At 43.2% G+C, this 16,387-nt stretch overlaps 2 protein-coding genes across 2 annotated transcripts in view; both read right to left on the bottom strand.

The window, feature by feature from the left end:
* LOC128770994 (mucin-5AC-like) overlaps positions 1–9,530 on the bottom strand; it is a 23,783-nt gene extending 14,253 nt beyond the window's left edge. Inside the window, exons 1-18 of the mRNA XM_053886061.1 lie at positions 9,455–9,530; positions 8,901–9,134; positions 8,210–8,313; positions 7,491–7,692; positions 7,299–7,424; positions 7,093–7,210; positions 6,814–6,952; positions 6,167–6,236; positions 5,003–5,101; positions 4,648–4,694; positions 2,786–2,890; positions 2,132–2,299; positions 1,749–1,988; positions 1,374–1,530; positions 989–1,117; positions 727–874; positions 465–508; positions 187–372 (exon numbers count right to left, since the gene is read on the bottom strand). Coding sequence (XP_053742036.1) covers positions 187–372; positions 465–508; positions 727–874; positions 989–1,117; positions 1,374–1,530; positions 1,749–1,988; positions 2,132–2,299; positions 2,786–2,890; positions 4,648–4,694; positions 5,003–5,101; positions 6,167–6,236; positions 6,814–6,952; positions 7,093–7,210; positions 7,299–7,424; positions 7,491–7,692; positions 8,210–8,313; positions 8,901–9,134; positions 9,455–9,530 — 2,392 coding nt within the window. The remainder of the gene's footprint in view (positions 1–186; positions 373–464; positions 509–726; positions 875–988; positions 1,118–1,373; positions 1,531–1,748; positions 1,989–2,131; positions 2,300–2,785; positions 2,891–4,647; positions 4,695–5,002; positions 5,102–6,166; positions 6,237–6,813; positions 6,953–7,092; positions 7,211–7,298; positions 7,425–7,490; positions 7,693–8,209; positions 8,314–8,900; positions 9,135–9,454) is intronic.
* A 4,530-nt stretch (positions 9,531–14,060) lies between these two features.
* LOC128754228 (intestinal mucin-like protein) lies at positions 14,061–15,160 on the bottom strand. The gene is made up of 5 exons (XM_053856742.1): positions 15,082–15,160; positions 14,861–14,989; positions 14,747–14,786; positions 14,547–14,667; positions 14,061–14,417 (listed from the first exon to the last, which is right to left on the bottom strand). Exons 1-5 carry the CDS (start codon positions 15,151–15,153, stop codon positions 14,219–14,221), a joined length of 561 nt encoding a protein of 186 aa, XP_053712717.1. The 5' UTR covers positions 15,154–15,160; the 3' UTR covers positions 14,061–14,218.
* Between the last annotated feature and the right edge of the window lie 1,227 nt (positions 15,161–16,387).

Here is a 16,387-nt window from a genome sequence, read left to right as displayed (position 1 = left end):
TATAGACTTCAACAGGTGTGGTAGCTGTGGAAACCGGAGCAGTGGTCTGAACAGGTGCTGTTGGTGTTGCAGCTGTTCCTGTGGTTGGGACTGGAGTAGCTGTAATTGTCGTGAAACATACAAATGCAGCCATTAATACATCATGAGTAAATCAACTAAATTCTCCATAAATTGCGCCACCTCTACCTGTGCTGAATGTGAATGGAGTTGTTGTAGGAAGAGGCGTTGTAGTCTTTGGACATGAATACACGTCTCTTGAAACAACTCCATCAGGTCCACAGACAGCTTCCATGCAACTGCCCAGGCCGTCTGTGGTGTTGTAAATGGTTTCTCCATACTTGTAAGTTTTCCCATTGACAAAGCAAGAGCAGTCTGCAAATGAAGAATATAGACTTTTATTTAGAACCATCTGTCTCTCGTGTATATTGCTTTATATGATTTTTGTTTAATCTATTTTTACTTACAGTTTACGTCATAGACGCAACTAATTCCTGATAGTTTGCACGAGCTGTAAAAGATCACATGGTGTTACCTATTTGATGCCTTCATTTTTGATTGCCAATGAGAGCATATATTTAAAAGTTTGGATTCAATTTCTATTCACTTATAGACAGAAAGCATGTTATTCATCACGACAACCATTCATTTTATTTCCCTAATCTACATGTTACCAGCAGTGCATGTTCATAAACTCATCCTGATTACTTGATCTTTGCCAACACATACCAGCTGTAGCAGTTTTCTGATGGTACATAATCCCCAATTCCATAGTTGGTGCCCTGATCATCATAACAGCCACACTGTTCCCAGGCAACACAGGTCATTGAGTCCTCATTGAAAAAAGGTTGGGCTGGTGGACACTGTGGGTAACATCCTGCCAAACATTCACACCATTTAAGTTTCCTCTTTTCCACTTAATATTTCACTCAATAAATAAAAAGGTTGTTTGCCATTGACAGAATCAAGAGACATTACAACAAATTCATACCTTCCAGGCCAGTGATGAGAGCAGAACAATTTCCAGAGGGATTCCTGCAGGTTTTCATGCAGTCAGCACCACAGGGCTTGTAGTGCCACTCACAGCCATCGGGGGAGTTATAGTAGTCACAGAACACGGCTGCAAGAGATTAAGTTAGCATCTTAGCATATTAGGGTCACAACTAATGTTGAAAAACCATTTCAACTGTAATGTTGAAGTCACAGTCCGAGCTTCATCAACATTTGTTTCTCTGTTTTGGACATGAATAACAGGAAAGAATGAATTCTAGTGGTGATCCATACATCACATATTGTCTGCGATAGGATGGGATGGTTAACATTAGACAATATCACTTCTGGTGTTGTTTCACAATGGTAATGACAGTCACACTTACGGCATCGCTTTGGAGTTCTCCATTTTACACAGGCTCCAGCTTCATTACAAGATTTTGCGTAGGCAGCAACAGCTGTGCAGAAACACTCACAGTCCCCACCAGTGTCGCAAGCACAAGAATCTCTGACACACGAATCATAGTATGGACCAGGATCCACCTAAAATAAATTCCATAGGTTCTTGATTACTCAGAGATGCGTTAGTTGCGTTGAGACTGAAGTCAACAGCACCGTTACGTTATAAAGATGACACAAAAGATGACGTAGCAGCAATAACTTGGTTTGGGTTTACACAGCGTAAAATTGTCTTCAATTGTGTCAAGAAGAATTTGAACCTATACTCTATATAAAGTGTGTTTCTTGTATCGAGCCTTTACCTTTGAATGACAGTCTTGAAACGTGACACTGGTGATGATACTGCATTGCCTCTGGGACCATGCTGCACGGTATCTGTTGCTGGTACAGGGATCTGTTGATAGCTTGGCATCAGGACATCCAGATGAAACCTTCCAACTGTTACCAAACTCCAGAACATCTGCTACTGTCTCCTGGGAGCGTGTGGTGAAGTCATTCTTGCTATTGCCGTCATAGTTTCCACAAAGACCGCACACTTTTCCCTGAAGAAAGACGTTTTATTGAGCAGTTACAAAAAGAACAGTGTTGAATTAAAACTAAGAGTCAGTCAACAGTTACTGCCCCAATATCTGAACACTTAGTCAAGATGCATATGAAAAAGTGAACTGTCAGCTCTTCTTTGTACCTGATGCTGTGGACCAAGTTTGATGAACAGACTGGTCTTCTTGTCCCACATGACCACTAGTCCTGGTTTGATGGCCACCACTAGGTAAATGCCCATCTTGGATACCTGAGAGGGGCTGCTGCCCTTAACCACTCGAAGGGTCTCGTCTTTGAGGAGATACTCGTCACTCTGTTGATCAGAAAAGATTCTTTTAGTCAACAGAAATTCAGGCGGATCGTGAACTTGGGATCTGCAGTGTCTTGTTTTGCAACTCCTGAGTCAATGGGAAGGAGAAAGAGTTGAAGTTCATTTTGATACTTAGTCCGGGATGTTGACCGCACCTGGTTTGTACTTGTACTTTTCATGTATGACCACGAGGCTACAACTAGTACAACTTTTAACCTCTTGGCAAATAAGAGTGAATCTTGTTTGCAGCTCGTGCGGCAGTCAAATGAAAGCTATATTTGTATTGTTAGCTGAAGCCCTGAAAGCACAGTGGAGAAACTTCCCTTGGGAAGACTAAAACAGCTGGTCTTGTTCAGTCACAGGTCTTGTTACAGTAACTCTAGAACCACCAAAACCAAGGGCCACAGCCTGCATCAGTTGCTTGTGTTCCTGTCATATTTTCAGTTGACTTATGATGATAGACAGAGAAGAACAGGAAGTGATACTTACCCCGAGGTAGATCTTGATGGTTTTGGAACAGGTCGTTCCTGTGGTTCCACATCGAACATTTTCAGTAACAATTCTGAAGCTTCCACTGCCAGAGCCACAGTAGTCCTAAGGGAGGCAATAGGAGTGATAATGAGGTCAAATCACCTTCTGACTCAGGATAATGAGCACAAATTAGGTTTGTTACAAACTAAGTTCAATGAATTTGTTTCTGGGAAAGTCTTACAAACTAATATCAAAGTTGTAAAACCCAGCTGTAAATGGATCTCAGTTTCAAGAGTGACATTGCATCGTGTTAGTTTACCTGAGCAAGTGAGTATTCACATTCTCCACTGAACTCAAACCTCTTGTCATCAAAGGTAATGTAATGGCCGTCACCATAGATACCACACACAGCATCGCAAACGTTGTTGGTGCAGGTGAACTTCCTGTTGCGACACGAGCTGTAAAGAGACAGACAGCAAGAAAGATCGTCAGATGGGTTTAAATGGACATTTTATCTATGTTTGCAATCAGTCATGCTACGTCAATCATTCTCCAAAGATTGCTGGCATATTTCTATCTGCACTTTTAGTATTTTACAGACTAATTTGACAAGCTGATCAGAAAGTAGTTAGGACAGTCTGGTATATATTTCTGGCAATGAGTCAGACACCAGTTAATGTTGGACTTCTCAGTCACTGCCTTTTTTCCCCAGTCATTTTCGCCATTTTTACGGACCAAATTTCTCGGTGAAGCCAAGGTGTAAAAGGTTTCAGGAGTGACATCCTGAGGATCTAATCACTGCTTTACTTTTCAGCACATGCTCCCTCAGACCGAGACCTGCAGTTCTCGCTAGATAGATTTTCAAATGTGAAAAAAAATAGAAAATCAGGATGAGAACCTGCTCCTCAACGTCAGAGACTATGGTGCTTATTCAGAAAATGGTGGAATGCCCTTCCCCATGTAGACAAGCTCCACTATCTTGGGGTCTTGTTCACAAATGAGGGAAAGCTGTAGCTTGAGGAGATGGATCTGGGTAGCGTCCTCAGTCATGAGACATCTTTTACGGTCTGTTATAGTGAGGAAAGAGCTGAGCCAAAAGACAGTGCTTGATTTACTCTCATCTATGTTCACAAACGTTTGACTGTGAGCTAATGTGAGTGGGGTTTTTTAATTAGTTTTGGCACAAAATGTCTGAACCCTGCAGGACTCCTCCCTGCTGGTGTTGTCCATGTCTGAGTGTGTCAGCGCTTAACAAGAGCTAGAGCAAGTATCTGGGTAGAGGAAGGTCAGGGTGTCTTCCCTCCATCTGCTGCCCTTGTTACCCAACTTCAGATGAGCAGAGGAAGATGGGTAGATGAGAATGCTTTAAGTCCATTGTTTGATCTGAAGAAGCATCTATACAAACCATGTGTTGCAGTCAACGGTGAGTGTCTCTCCAGGTTGGTAGAGTTTTCCATTGTACACACACGGACAGCTACTCTCGCTGATACAACCTCCAAGTCCATCTGCGATCAGACCATTTGGGCACATGCATCCTGATGTGCAGCCAGTGCTCATCTATAAGAACCACAATCCCATGAAATGAGCCCAATATGAGCTACCACGAATCTAATGCACTGTGTTTGGGTGAACATACACAAGCCATGTCCAGAGTCCCACAGCTCTTCTGACACTCGACTCCAGAACTCCCGGGCGTCACATCGGAGCAGTTGAAATAAACCATGGGCTCCTTGCATGAGGGTGTCACTGTGAAATGAGCAGTGAAGAGACACGGGAAGCACATATATCATAATGGAATGCAGTCACCACAATGCACGTGTTATACTGTATTTGCATTGTTAAATGTGTAAATACTTTAAATCGAGACCAACAAAACATACCTTGTGTTTGAAGTCCTTGGCAGCTAAGACGTCCTTCTCTGCAGAAACTGAAAGCACAGACACAAAACACATTATATCTGTTACAGATTCATGAGTTTTCCATGACATTTTTCATTGCCTAAATAACCCATGAATAGTTTAGTCTTCACATTAACAGTAAACACACCCTCACACCTATTGTTTGGAGAAATATTTTACCATGTTCCTCCATCTTTGTTGATAGTTTGACCACTTGGAATTATGTTTTCTCCGTCATAACAAGAGCAGTCTGAGGCAGACACGCAACGGCCGTTCTCATCCATGTATGTTCCCATTGAACATCCACAACCATCGATTGAGGGGAAGCTTGAGTCACAGGTGTAGTCCACCTGGCTGAGAGCGTAGCAAGTGCGGCCACAGCTGGTCATGCTGTACTCATACACAGTTCCTGGAGTGCATGAAGTGCTGAACTTGCCTGAAGGAACGGAGAAGGTGTTAGCGGGCGACTGTATTGATCACTATATTCACTTTTGCTTCCATTTTGAGAACAGAAAGCATGAACAAATGAATTCTGCTCACATAAATACAATCAAACATACACAAGAAGATGCTGATAATCATCTACGAAAGCTAATTTTCTGAGGTGATACTCACTGCACATGACATCCCTCCATCCAGTAAGCTGGACGCCTGCAGCTGAGCAAGCGTAGACATACGCAGAGGCAGCAGCACACATGCAGTCTTCACTCTTCTCACAGCTACACGTGTCGTACATGCAGTTCTGGGGAAAGGATGAAGACTTGTTCAGTGAAATGGTCCACAATAATCCATGCAAACTCTTCAACGTGCTAACATACGTCTTTGTAGGTTGTTGGGCTGATGGAACTGTGGCACGGTGCAAACACTCCATTGGGGTCAGTGAGTTTGGAGCACCAGAACTTGGCAAAGTCCTCTGGAAAAATATCAATCAAACAACATTTTAAAAAATCAAAACAAAAGTACAATGTGGAGTCAGGCATATAGGCAGCATTCATATGTACCTTTGTTGATTCCCTGTGTGCAAGGGTGAGTGAAGCGCGTCGAAACATCTGGACAAGATGCTCTTGTTTTCCAGGCATTGGCGAAGGCTGCTGCTGTACCCTCCACAAGCCCACTGCTCACCTTGAAGTCATCACTCATGATGTTGTTAAAGTTTCCACACAGACCTGTTGAATGGTTGTCATCACACATATATTAGGGATGCTGGTGGCAAAAAAAAAAAGGTTCAATCTGGGCCGTTGTGTAGACGTGCCTGAAGTGGTCCCTTTGAGTGAACTGTCTGCTGAAATGTAGACTTGCATCAATGGACTGAGCTGAATTATCAGTCGAAGGCCAAACCTGGTGTTCATGTGGATGTAGAAGGATGAAGCTTTGTAGGCGCTCAGCTTCGCTGTAGATGCGATGGGATGGAAAAAGAAGTGACTTTTCTTGTCCGTTGAAAGTGACATCATCTTAAACAACAGGCAGGTCTGTGCCTTTATTCACATCTGGAGCCACTCACAGGTAAACAATGGAAGCTGAGAGAGAATCTTGTTCACAAAGACCTGACCGGACGATTGAACTTTGATGACCTGTGACGAAAGGGACACGTGAATTAGCAGACATCGATTTCTAATCTAACTTTGGCCTCAAATTTCCTGAATCTAGGATACGTTTATACAAAGAAGTTGTGAATTCAAGAAAGTAGAAAAGTTATTTGCGTCATTAAATCAACATTTACATTCTCGATTGAAGAACAGTAAACAATCAAGCTGATGAACAAGCAGAAATAATTGTCCTGTTATGTGAACAAACAAAATCTACAAACCCCCCCTGCACTAGCTTCATAGTGGCAACTGTTACATAGCCTATAAAAATCTTTTATTTACTTAAAATTCAATAAGTATGAAAATAGTATGCAATGAACCTTTAGATTCACTTTTCGGACACTTACCACTGAGCCACTGTAAAGAGACAAGGTCACTGATCGCAGGCAGGTTCTGCCTTGAACCACACCACACTTGACAAGATCTCCCATAACCGTATACAGGCCGCTGCTCTCCTGCAGCGAGATATTGGAAAGTAATTCATTTAATACTCAAACAATAGAGCTCACCAAACATGTTGTATCTGTTGGTTTTTAATGCAAGCTTAATGTAGCTGAACTACCTGTGCCATTATGTAGCTGCAGTCTCCATGAAATGTGTAGGCCTTGCCATCAAATGTGTTGATGTGGGAGCCCCCTTCCACAGAGCAGGTCGCTGGACAATCGTTTTCAGTGCAAGACCACCGACCGTTCTGGCACGTGCTGTAAACACAACCACGTATAGTTTTGTTCACGTCTGTGTTGTTCTGGGATTCTGATTCATGTGATGAGGAATATGGGTTTGTCAGGGAGTTGCTTCATGAAGGCTGAATAAATGAGCCGCACCAAACTGTTGGACTCACCAAGATCTGCAGTTGTATTCATACGACTCTCCAGATTTGTAGGCCTTGCCGCTGTGCAAACAAGGACAGGATTCCACTGCTACGCAGCCATTTTCACCAATGTCATCCAAGACAGTTCCTGAAAAAGACAAAGTGGAATCACCTCTGGGTCTGAACCACTGAAGATGAAAATGCAAGTATGGTGGTTTGGGGGAAACTATTGATACCAGCAGGGCAGCTGCAACCGTCCATACAGTGGGTGTCACAAGTCTGGGAGGCCTGAGGGTTGGAGCAAGTGTTGGGACATGAGCTGCTGCACTCCATGAACACCATGCCAGTGGGACACGTCTTAGCTGAGGAGACAACCACTTTTTGTAACTCCAGCTACCTTGCAATTGTCAAACAATGGGTATGCTTACGGCAAAAAGATGGACTCCGCCACTGCTGAGGCTGTCCACCTGCATGGATGCACTGCCTTGAGAACTCTGAGACTGTTTTACACAGAAGGGAATCGTCACTGTTGCATCGATCAGACATGCAGGCGGTGGCAAAGGAATCAATGTCCAGGAGGTTTTGGCAGCTGCTAAATGGAGCTCTGGAGAAGATTTCCTCGCAGGCACTCTGTGAAGTAGAAAAAGTGGTTAGTTGAGCCGTCTTTGGATGAAGAAGCATTTCCGGCCCTGCTTTTGTTTGTTTGTGACAGTTACTGAAGGTACTCTGTTTGTTTGTGAGAAAAGAAATGTCGTGTAACACAACTTGATTCCAAGCAGAATCTCATCATATCAGACCATTGTGAAAAAGAAAATATACCATGATGACTGGATGACACTGAAATAATGCGGTTATTATATCAGATAATTCTGCTTCATCAATATTTATTATAGTATTTGACTCTCGGCATATTGTAAAAAGAAATAATAATAATAATAATAATAATAACAATAATAAAATGATCTAATATTTAGAAATGTACATAATTGTGGATGTATTTATTTTGTTCTTAATCATTAACTCCTTGATGTTGTCTAAAAAAGCTTTTACTTAGGTAAAAGGAAAAATGTAAATCTTAAAATTTGCATTTTAAAGGAGCAATGGAGGAACAATGAATGGATGATATGTTGTGACTGGGCAAGCCTACCTTGCTTCCGCAGAGCTCTGGAATGGCTTGTTCTGGCTCCAAGCAAACACCCGTTGGATCACTCACTTTGTTGTCTTCGGCATAATCTATCACCGAGATGGATCCTGAAAGATAGATGGTTAGTTGGAGTTCACTTTGAATGAGAGAAAGTTTTTTTTTTTTTTTTAAGTGATGCGATGTACCATCTTTTGGCAACTCATTGTTGATTCCATCAAAATTTCCACAAATTCCACATGTCTGCCCTTGGAACTCTTCATCCATCTCAATCTATGAAGACAGTGGAGATGAAAAATGTCACCAAGCTGTGAAGAAGCTGACTTCTAGACTTCATCACAACTGTCATCAACATTTCTCTTCCATTTATTTGATCCCCATCTGCCTGATGGGGCGGAACTGTGACAGTCCTCCACATAGATTTCATCATGCAGGCACACAAGTGAGGAAAGCAAATGTGGCACTTACGTCCAGGGAGTCATCGCGGTTCCAAGAAATAATGATTCCCATTTTTGATTGAAGGATGATGCTGGACGTTGTCTCTTTGATGTTAAATCCAAATGATACCAATGGCAAAGTCACCCTGTGCAGAAAGCAGCGTCACTGTCTTTGTTACATGCCGTCAATAGTCCGTCCAGTCTGTCCCGGGGAGAAAAAGGTCTGACTTACGGATTTCCATTGATGAGCACCCCCTCACTTGTGATGAGAACCACAGAACCTTCCAGCTTCGCTAAGATTCGCTCAATGCTGGAGATGCCGTCCACCAGCTTGCGTTTCATCTGGATGTTGAAATTTTCAAAGGAGCCCTGGCACTGTGACACCACTTCATGTGTGCAGGTGGAAACCAGTTGGAAGTAGTCCCCGTCAAATGTCTTCCAGTGGTTCTGTCCCCAGGTCGTGCAGACTCGGCCCAGATGGGATGAGTTTGCTGCTGTCAGATCGGAAAATCAAAACTCAGCATTTTAGCCAGTCAGGGATTGAGGTTAACATTTGGGGATACCAGACAGTTACCTGCAGATAGGCTCAGTGTGTTTGCTCTAGGAATGACAGTTACTGTGGCAAAGCAGAAAATGATGAACATTAGACACGCAGAAAACCTTATACCAACCACGTGAAATCAACTTGTCACACTTGATGTTAAAAAGAACACTTAACTGCTGTATTTCATTGTTTTTTCTGATCCCCTCTTGGCTAAAACCATCACAGTTCACAGCTCTGTGTGTGTGAAATGTCATGCGGCATCGTACCCACCAGTTTGAGCGAGCACGCTGACCAGCAGCGTAAGGTAGAGGAGCCACAGCGTTGATTGTAGTCCTGTCGTCCCCATGTTGGAACTTGGACTGGCCTGCTCTGACGCTCTTCACCTGGAGGATCCAGCTTTTATAGCCAGATGACATGAACTGAGTGTCGGCATTTGTGTGTACAAGGCAGCTCCTGGAGTCAGCTTCCCTCGTCACTTGCACAGCATCAACACGTTGCGCCAGTAACATTTACACATCAAATATGTGGCATGTTGAGCAAGGGAGATCCGGTCAAACATTTGTTCCTGAGAATGCCATTATAATTACACTGATCGGATTTGAATGACCATCAGATTTTAACTTATGTTCATGTTGTAAGAATAACTCCCCGGGTGACTTGGGAGCAGAAGGATGAGAAGGGAAACAGATGTACTCAGACCAAGACAGAGGCTCATACTGAGTTCTATGAAAGACTGTCAAGGTGGGACAAAAGGATCTGTTTGGGATACCCAGGTTGAGAGAGAGAGAGCAGCAAAGGATGTGCAACAGAGGCATGAGGATCGATGAAGGAGGGAAGAAGCCGTGAAAACATTTTGTTCAAGTATTTCAGATCGGTCAGTCAGAGCAATGTATGTGTGCACAGGAAGTTGAGAGAGCAGCCAGGTTGGAATGAGTGAAGACGACGATCCTGATTGATCAGCGACTGAAGTGTTGCACCTGGAGTGAAACAGGAAGCTTTGAAGGACAAATGTGAGACATGCTACGATGTATGGTTTAGAAAAAAAAGTCTAATTTGCAGAGTCAGAGTTGAGAATGCTCAGGTTTATTTTTCTGGGAGTGACTCGGAAGAACATCAGTGACAGGCATATTGGGGGGACTTGTTGACGTAATGTTTAAGTTTGGAGACTCGGTTAGACTCCAAATGGACTTGAGTGACAGGGATGATGTTGGGCAAAGAATGTTAGAAATGGAATTTGTGGCTGAAAGATAACATGGAAGACAATTGTTCAGGGCCATGGATAAAACTGATAAAAAGGTGGAGGATACGTGTGACAAGGGTGGATGCACAAGATGCCTTCAGTTGGAGGAGGCTGACTTGCTATGCCGAAAGACTATGCAGGACATTTTTTGGCAAACTAAAGATAATGCTGATTATATTTTTGCTGTTAAAATCTATTTATTTTTGCTTTGATCATTTATTTCTTCATGTGAAACAAAACACATGGCGACAGTTCCGACCCTTGACTTTCCACCTCGCTGAGCACAGGATCAAGTGTCATACATGTGCATCAGACAGTCCTGATGTCAAAAATGAAGTCAACATCTTGAAGTCTCATAGACGTTCTCACACCCAACAAGTAACAAGATTTTGCTGCTTTCAACTGGGTCACATTTTCCGTCACCCGTTACCAAGGAAAGTAGGGATACCACCTACTGTTGTTTTTTGGAACGAGGGCGTCACAATGGCTCTTCCCAAACCAGCAACACATACTGCGTTCTCTGGGTTTGTGACAGTACAACAGAAACATGACTGAACAAATATCACTGAAGATGAATGATGAACTTGCTGGTCATCTCAAATGTAGCTAGAAAAACACAGCATCCGGTCCAGTGCCTCCCACTTGTAATACATCTCACTGAGTCATAGCATTCTTGGTCTCCACAAACTTTCCTTGACATTGAAAACGTACACAGAAGTGTTGAACGCTGAAACCGTTTGGCATCCCTTTGTCAACAGGACGAATAAACATGGTAACACAAGGTAAGGATTGAAAATATGACCGTGTGACATCCAAACTGAGATGTGCCCTCCTGGCTTCCCCCTGTCAGAGGTGCACAGAATTCAGTTGTTTAAAATGAAGGAAAATGTGGACTTTACTGATGTGGACCTGAGGAACAGGAAGTACATCAGAAAATACAAGCATCATCATCACTCAACACATTCTCACTCAAAAAGTGTCACATTTCTAATGAAATGTTACCTGAATAAATTGTAGACTGCGGTATAATTTGTGACGGTCACAAATGCAGCGTCTTTTAGAAATGACCGGCAAACCATGTTTGACTATCTCACTCTACCAGTGACCTACAAGACTGAGTGCAGTGTTTACAGTGTGTTCATCATTGGACTCAAGGCCTCAAATCAGTGCATCTGTTTAATTCTGGTTAAATCAAGGCTAGACCAGCCAGATCCATGTGTGTGACGTCAGTGTGGTGATCACAGCGCAGTGAACTCCAGCTTCATGTTTTACAATGGACCAAATACATATTTACTTATTTTAGTATTTAAGTGCTTTATTTCCGGAACCAACTCACAGACTTGCTAATATCTAAGCATGTCTATTGGATGTTCGTTTTGGCGTTCAAAAAAAGTTATCCAAAAATAGTGGTTGGGGTTCATACACTTGACGATCAAAGGTTTTCATTGTTACTTTATTTGAGATGTTATTTGGCATAAATGGAACCATATGTGGCACATATGCTTCACTCATGCCGTAGGCAGATCATACGAATTGTGCTTGAGTAGTTTTACTTTTTTATTATCTATCATTCATTGTGGAGTACACAGCCTTGGGAAATGTAGGCGTTCCAAATGGATTAAAAACCTTTTCCTTTGTGTGTCGTGTTTCAGGGTGGGAGGCAGCGTTGGTGCACAGTCAGAAGCAGTCATCATTAGTTTACATTGTAAGTCACTGGATAAACTGTCTGTCACCCCTTTTCTGGCTCTCGCCCTGACTGTTGCTGTTGATGTCACCGTGACTGAGACGCATGGCTGTTTGAGGGACTTTATTTACAAAGTGACATATAGTAGTGTACTGAGTGAAAGTTGAAAGTCTTTGATGAATATATGCTGCCCACAGCACCAGGATATATTGCAGAAGGTGCAACATGTGTCCCAATTGAAAGCCAAACAAAGCCATTAGCATAGCACTCAAAAGGTCACTTTCCCAACAACAATATAATACGCATAGGAGCAAGAATGTGTTGGGCCACATGAAAACAGAGTATGTGGCAACATACCCAGGTAACATTGAATCTTTGGAATGTGAGGTTTTGTTCCGGAGAGATTGTTAGATTCAAATACATGTGGTCAAAACAGTTACTCTGAAATAAGAGTTTTGCTGTAGTCTATTCTGATTTTGATATTCGGTTTTGCTGTACAATTGCATGGTAGTTATGTATTCTGCACCCTTATTCCTGGAGTAAGTGAGACTTCCATCAAGCACTTTTTTCCCTTGCATATTGGCAAACATTGGAAATCTTTCAGACGTCATAAGCGGAGTGGTTGTCAACGACCAAGTTTCATGCCTGGTGTATCTTGTGTGTTAATGCTGCATTTGCACTGCCGCAGGTGTGTGCACGTGATGACTGTAGTCACCAACATGTTGCATTTCTGTTCAAGACATAGGAACGTGGTTCTTTGATAATGTTTTGTTTTCAAGTTCTGGTTGGTTTGTCAGGTTTTTGTGGTCAACATCTCTTTAAATATGGCATCCGATGTCGATATAAAAGTGTCTCTCACACACAGAAACAAACTTTCGACAATTTACTAAAGCTGATGAGTTTATTTGTGTAAATAACTTGTCCTTCTGGAAACAATACAAGAGTATTTACCTTTGTACTCAAAATAATGCAATAATAGAAATTCTAGCGCACGTTTTCTTAACTTGTGATCAAACCGATGTATGAGGTTTTAGTAGTTGTCTCTGGGGGATTTTTTTTTTTTCTCAGCCAATAGAAATTATATATTATGACCAGTGATGCCGATAACGCGTTACTTAATGTGTTACTCTCGCTGGATTGTGGTATTTTCTCTACATTGTGCACAGCAGTAGTGAAGTACCCCTGCCAGTTGGAGTAGCAGCCCACTCAGCCAGAGATATTGCAATATCAATGGTTTATTGAAAGACCTAGACGGTCCGGAGACAGGTTCCTCGGTCCGCCTGACCAAATCTCCGACCCAAGGTTGACAGGCCTCCTACAGAAGACTAGTGCCGGCCTCGTAGGTATCAAGCTCCAGGAAGTGTTTGGCACTAAAAACAGCAGTCAATAAACCAAAGGACTGTTCAGTGACTTTGTGTGTTTGCTCACATGTGAAAAACTTGAGGGAGCATTGGCCCTCATATTGTCTATTTGTATTTTAATGATGCTCCTCGGTTAAACTGCATTTTAACTTTGTTGCCCAGGGTACACCTACAAATCTCTCAAATGAATGGCAGCTACAACAAGCTGTAACAATAACAAAGTCCAAACAAGATCTGCGCAGGTTGGCCCATCTATCTATGTTATTAGAGCATGAAAAATGGAAATGAATCGAGACTATTGCAATTGTCAGTTTCTTTGTTGTACAAGAACTGAAAGAGGCTGCCATATTGTGGTGTTACAGGTGAAGCAGAGGCCCAAGTCCAAATCAAGTCTTGCATCAAAGCCTGTATTATCAGTAGAATGTCATGTGGCCGAAGGCAAACGTGACTCCATGTCCAAAGACCTGGTGACCGTCTTGTTCTGTGAAGACGCTCAACATGGGACAGGATGTTCCTATTTTGTCCTCTCATTGACAATGCCTATTTTATCTCTAGTAAGTAATAATGACACCAGTTTTCATGTTGCTGAAATAATTTTAATAATCATGATTTTAAAGAAAATTGAGAGAGACATCACACCCTGTCCAAAATGACAGAACAAAAAGTAAAGTCTAAAAAGTTGAGTCAAAGATTGTGATTTAAGGCGTGTCTTTCATTGTCGTCATTCACGGCGCTCAGTATGTCGGTGCTCATCGTCTCCTGCGGCGTGGTCGTGCTGTGGTCCCTGGCACACACTCAGCTTTGGTGCAGCGGCATGATTCCACCACGGTGTAGGTGTGCTGGATCTTGGTTCCATCCTCGCAGGTCATCTCCACCTGCCTCTGACTGGTAGCGTCCTCTTGGCAACACTCACACTGGTGCATCATGGAGTTGGCTGCAGCAGAATATCTGAACACACACACACACATTGACAATACATGTACATTTTTAAAAGACCAGATAAGTTCAAGGCACAAACAATGTGGATTAAATGATGAATCGTTATCGTTTCAGCTTACAAATTTTGTGTTTGCTTACATAGATGTGCTTCCACAGTGGCCTGCACAGGAGGTGACGCTGACCGGCACAGTTGTTCTACACTTGTCAGTCTCCAGGATGATCTCTTCAGTCTCTACCTCACAGACACTGCGCAGCTTGCCTGCAACACACAACTGACTTTTGAGGAAAATGCTCTAGATTTGTGAACTTTGACAAGTCCAGTGTGGCTAGTGACTTACAAGACTTGCAGCATCCGTCAGCATCAGTCGTCTCTGTGCCCTGGACAGACAAAAGAAAAAAAAAAAGGGATTAGACAGAGAATTCCCGGCATTAACTTAGTGAGACCAACTCACAGGTTCACAGTCATCAGGGTTGAAGGGTGGACAGGACTTGACAATCTCAGTCGTCATCAGTGTATCACCGATCTTATCACAAGTGTATTTGACACATGGATCATCAGGGGAAACATACGTTTCGTTGACCTGTGGAGAAGCACAAGTTGATGAAATGTATCGAGATATATGTCTGAATGACAAAGGGGTTTGGTATGAAGTACAGAGGTTTCAGTGCGTACCCGAATGAAGAGTGTAGAATTATCTGGTGCAGTAACAACACAGCTCTTCTGGACACACTTTCCACAGCACATGACTGGATCAGGTTCATACTCATAACCCTGGAAGGAAAGAAGAATAAGTACTCTTGATATGAAAGGAAAATACATCTTTATGACTTGGGCATTTTAAATTCCGACTTAGCAAATTTTGGGTGAAGTGTCGTTCCCAGTACCAAGTCTTATTGTGATGCTGTAAGTCTAGTTGGACACTTATAACTGGAACGTAATGGCCTCAATACCTGATATTGTCATGAGATAGCAACTACTCTGTCTCTACACTAAGAGATCTGACGTCATGGCAGCGATTTGTGTTTGTGCGCAGGATGTGTGCAAGGGAAAAAGACGAGGGCATACCTCAGCGCAGGTCGTGTCACAGACAATAGGCTGGCATGAGATTATATTAAGCCCTGTCTCAGGATCCATTCTTGGGCCACAATAACATTCTGTGCAGGGTCCCGATTTTAATGGCGTTTCCGGTGTACTAGATGGTGCTGTTATTAATGGGAGGGGTGTTGTTCCCACAGTTGTCCCAGACGGTTGCGCTGAGCCTGATGGTTGTGTTGTGGTCATTTCTGTTGTGGGTGATGGTGGCCCAGGTGATACTGTTGGTAGAGCTGGAGTTGTAACGGGTCGTTCTGTTTCAGATGGAGTGGCTGTTGATCTTGAAGGTTGTCCTGGACCAGTGGGGGGTGCTGTTGTCTTTGCTGTTGTTCCAGAAGGTTGTCCTGGCCCTGATGGTGGAGCTGTTGTTCCTGCTGTGGTTCCAGATGGTTGTCCTGGTCCTGGCGGTGTTGATCCCACTGTTGTCCCAGATGGCTGTCCTGGTTCTGTAGGGGCTGTAGTAGTTGCAATAGTCTGTTGAGTGCCTGATGTCAGTGGTGTTGTGCCTGATGGCTGTCCAGGCCCTGGTGCAGTCTCTGTAGGAGGGAGAGTAATCGCTCTAGTTGTTTCTGAGGGTGGTCCTGTTGTTTTTGGTGTTGTTAAAGAAGGCTGTCCAGATCCTGGGGGTAGTGCCGTCGTTGCTACTGTTGTGCCAGAAGGTTGGCCAGGACCAGATGGTGTGACTGTTGTTCCTCCTGTTGAGCCAGTTGGTTGCCCAGGTCGGGGGGTTGGTCCTGTTGTATTTGGTGTTGTTCCTGCTGGTTGTTCAGGTCCTGGAGGGGGTGCAGTTGTTCCTTCTGTTACAGATGGTTGTTCTGATCCTGGTGGTGCTCCTGTTGTTCTTGGTGTTGTTCCTGATGGCTGACCTGGTCCTGGTGGTGGAACT

Source organism: Synchiropus splendidus, chromosome 1 (assembly GCF_027744825.2).
Source record: "Synchiropus splendidus isolate RoL2022-P1 chromosome 1, RoL_Sspl_1.0, whole genome shotgun sequence".
Classification (NCBI taxonomy): Eukaryota; Metazoa; Chordata; class Actinopteri; order Syngnathiformes; family Callionymidae; genus Synchiropus; species Synchiropus splendidus.
The sequence above is the reverse complement of the archived record's forward strand: the minus strand, read 5'-3'. Positions and strand labels throughout refer to the sequence as shown.

Coding starts and splice junctions, on each gene's coding strand:
- LOC128754228 (XM_053856742.1), bottom strand. CDS start 15,153: ATGTGCTGTGGAAAGTGTGTCCAGAAGAGCTGTGTTGTTACTGCACCA. Junction 14,787..14,860: donor ACCCTGATGACTGTGAACCT/GTGAGTTGGTCT, acceptor TTGTCTGTCCAG/GGCACAGAGACGACTGATGC. Junction 14,418..14,546: donor CACTGTGGAAGCACATCTAT/GTAAGCAAACAC, acceptor GTGTGTGTTCAG/ATATTCTGCTGCAGCCAACT.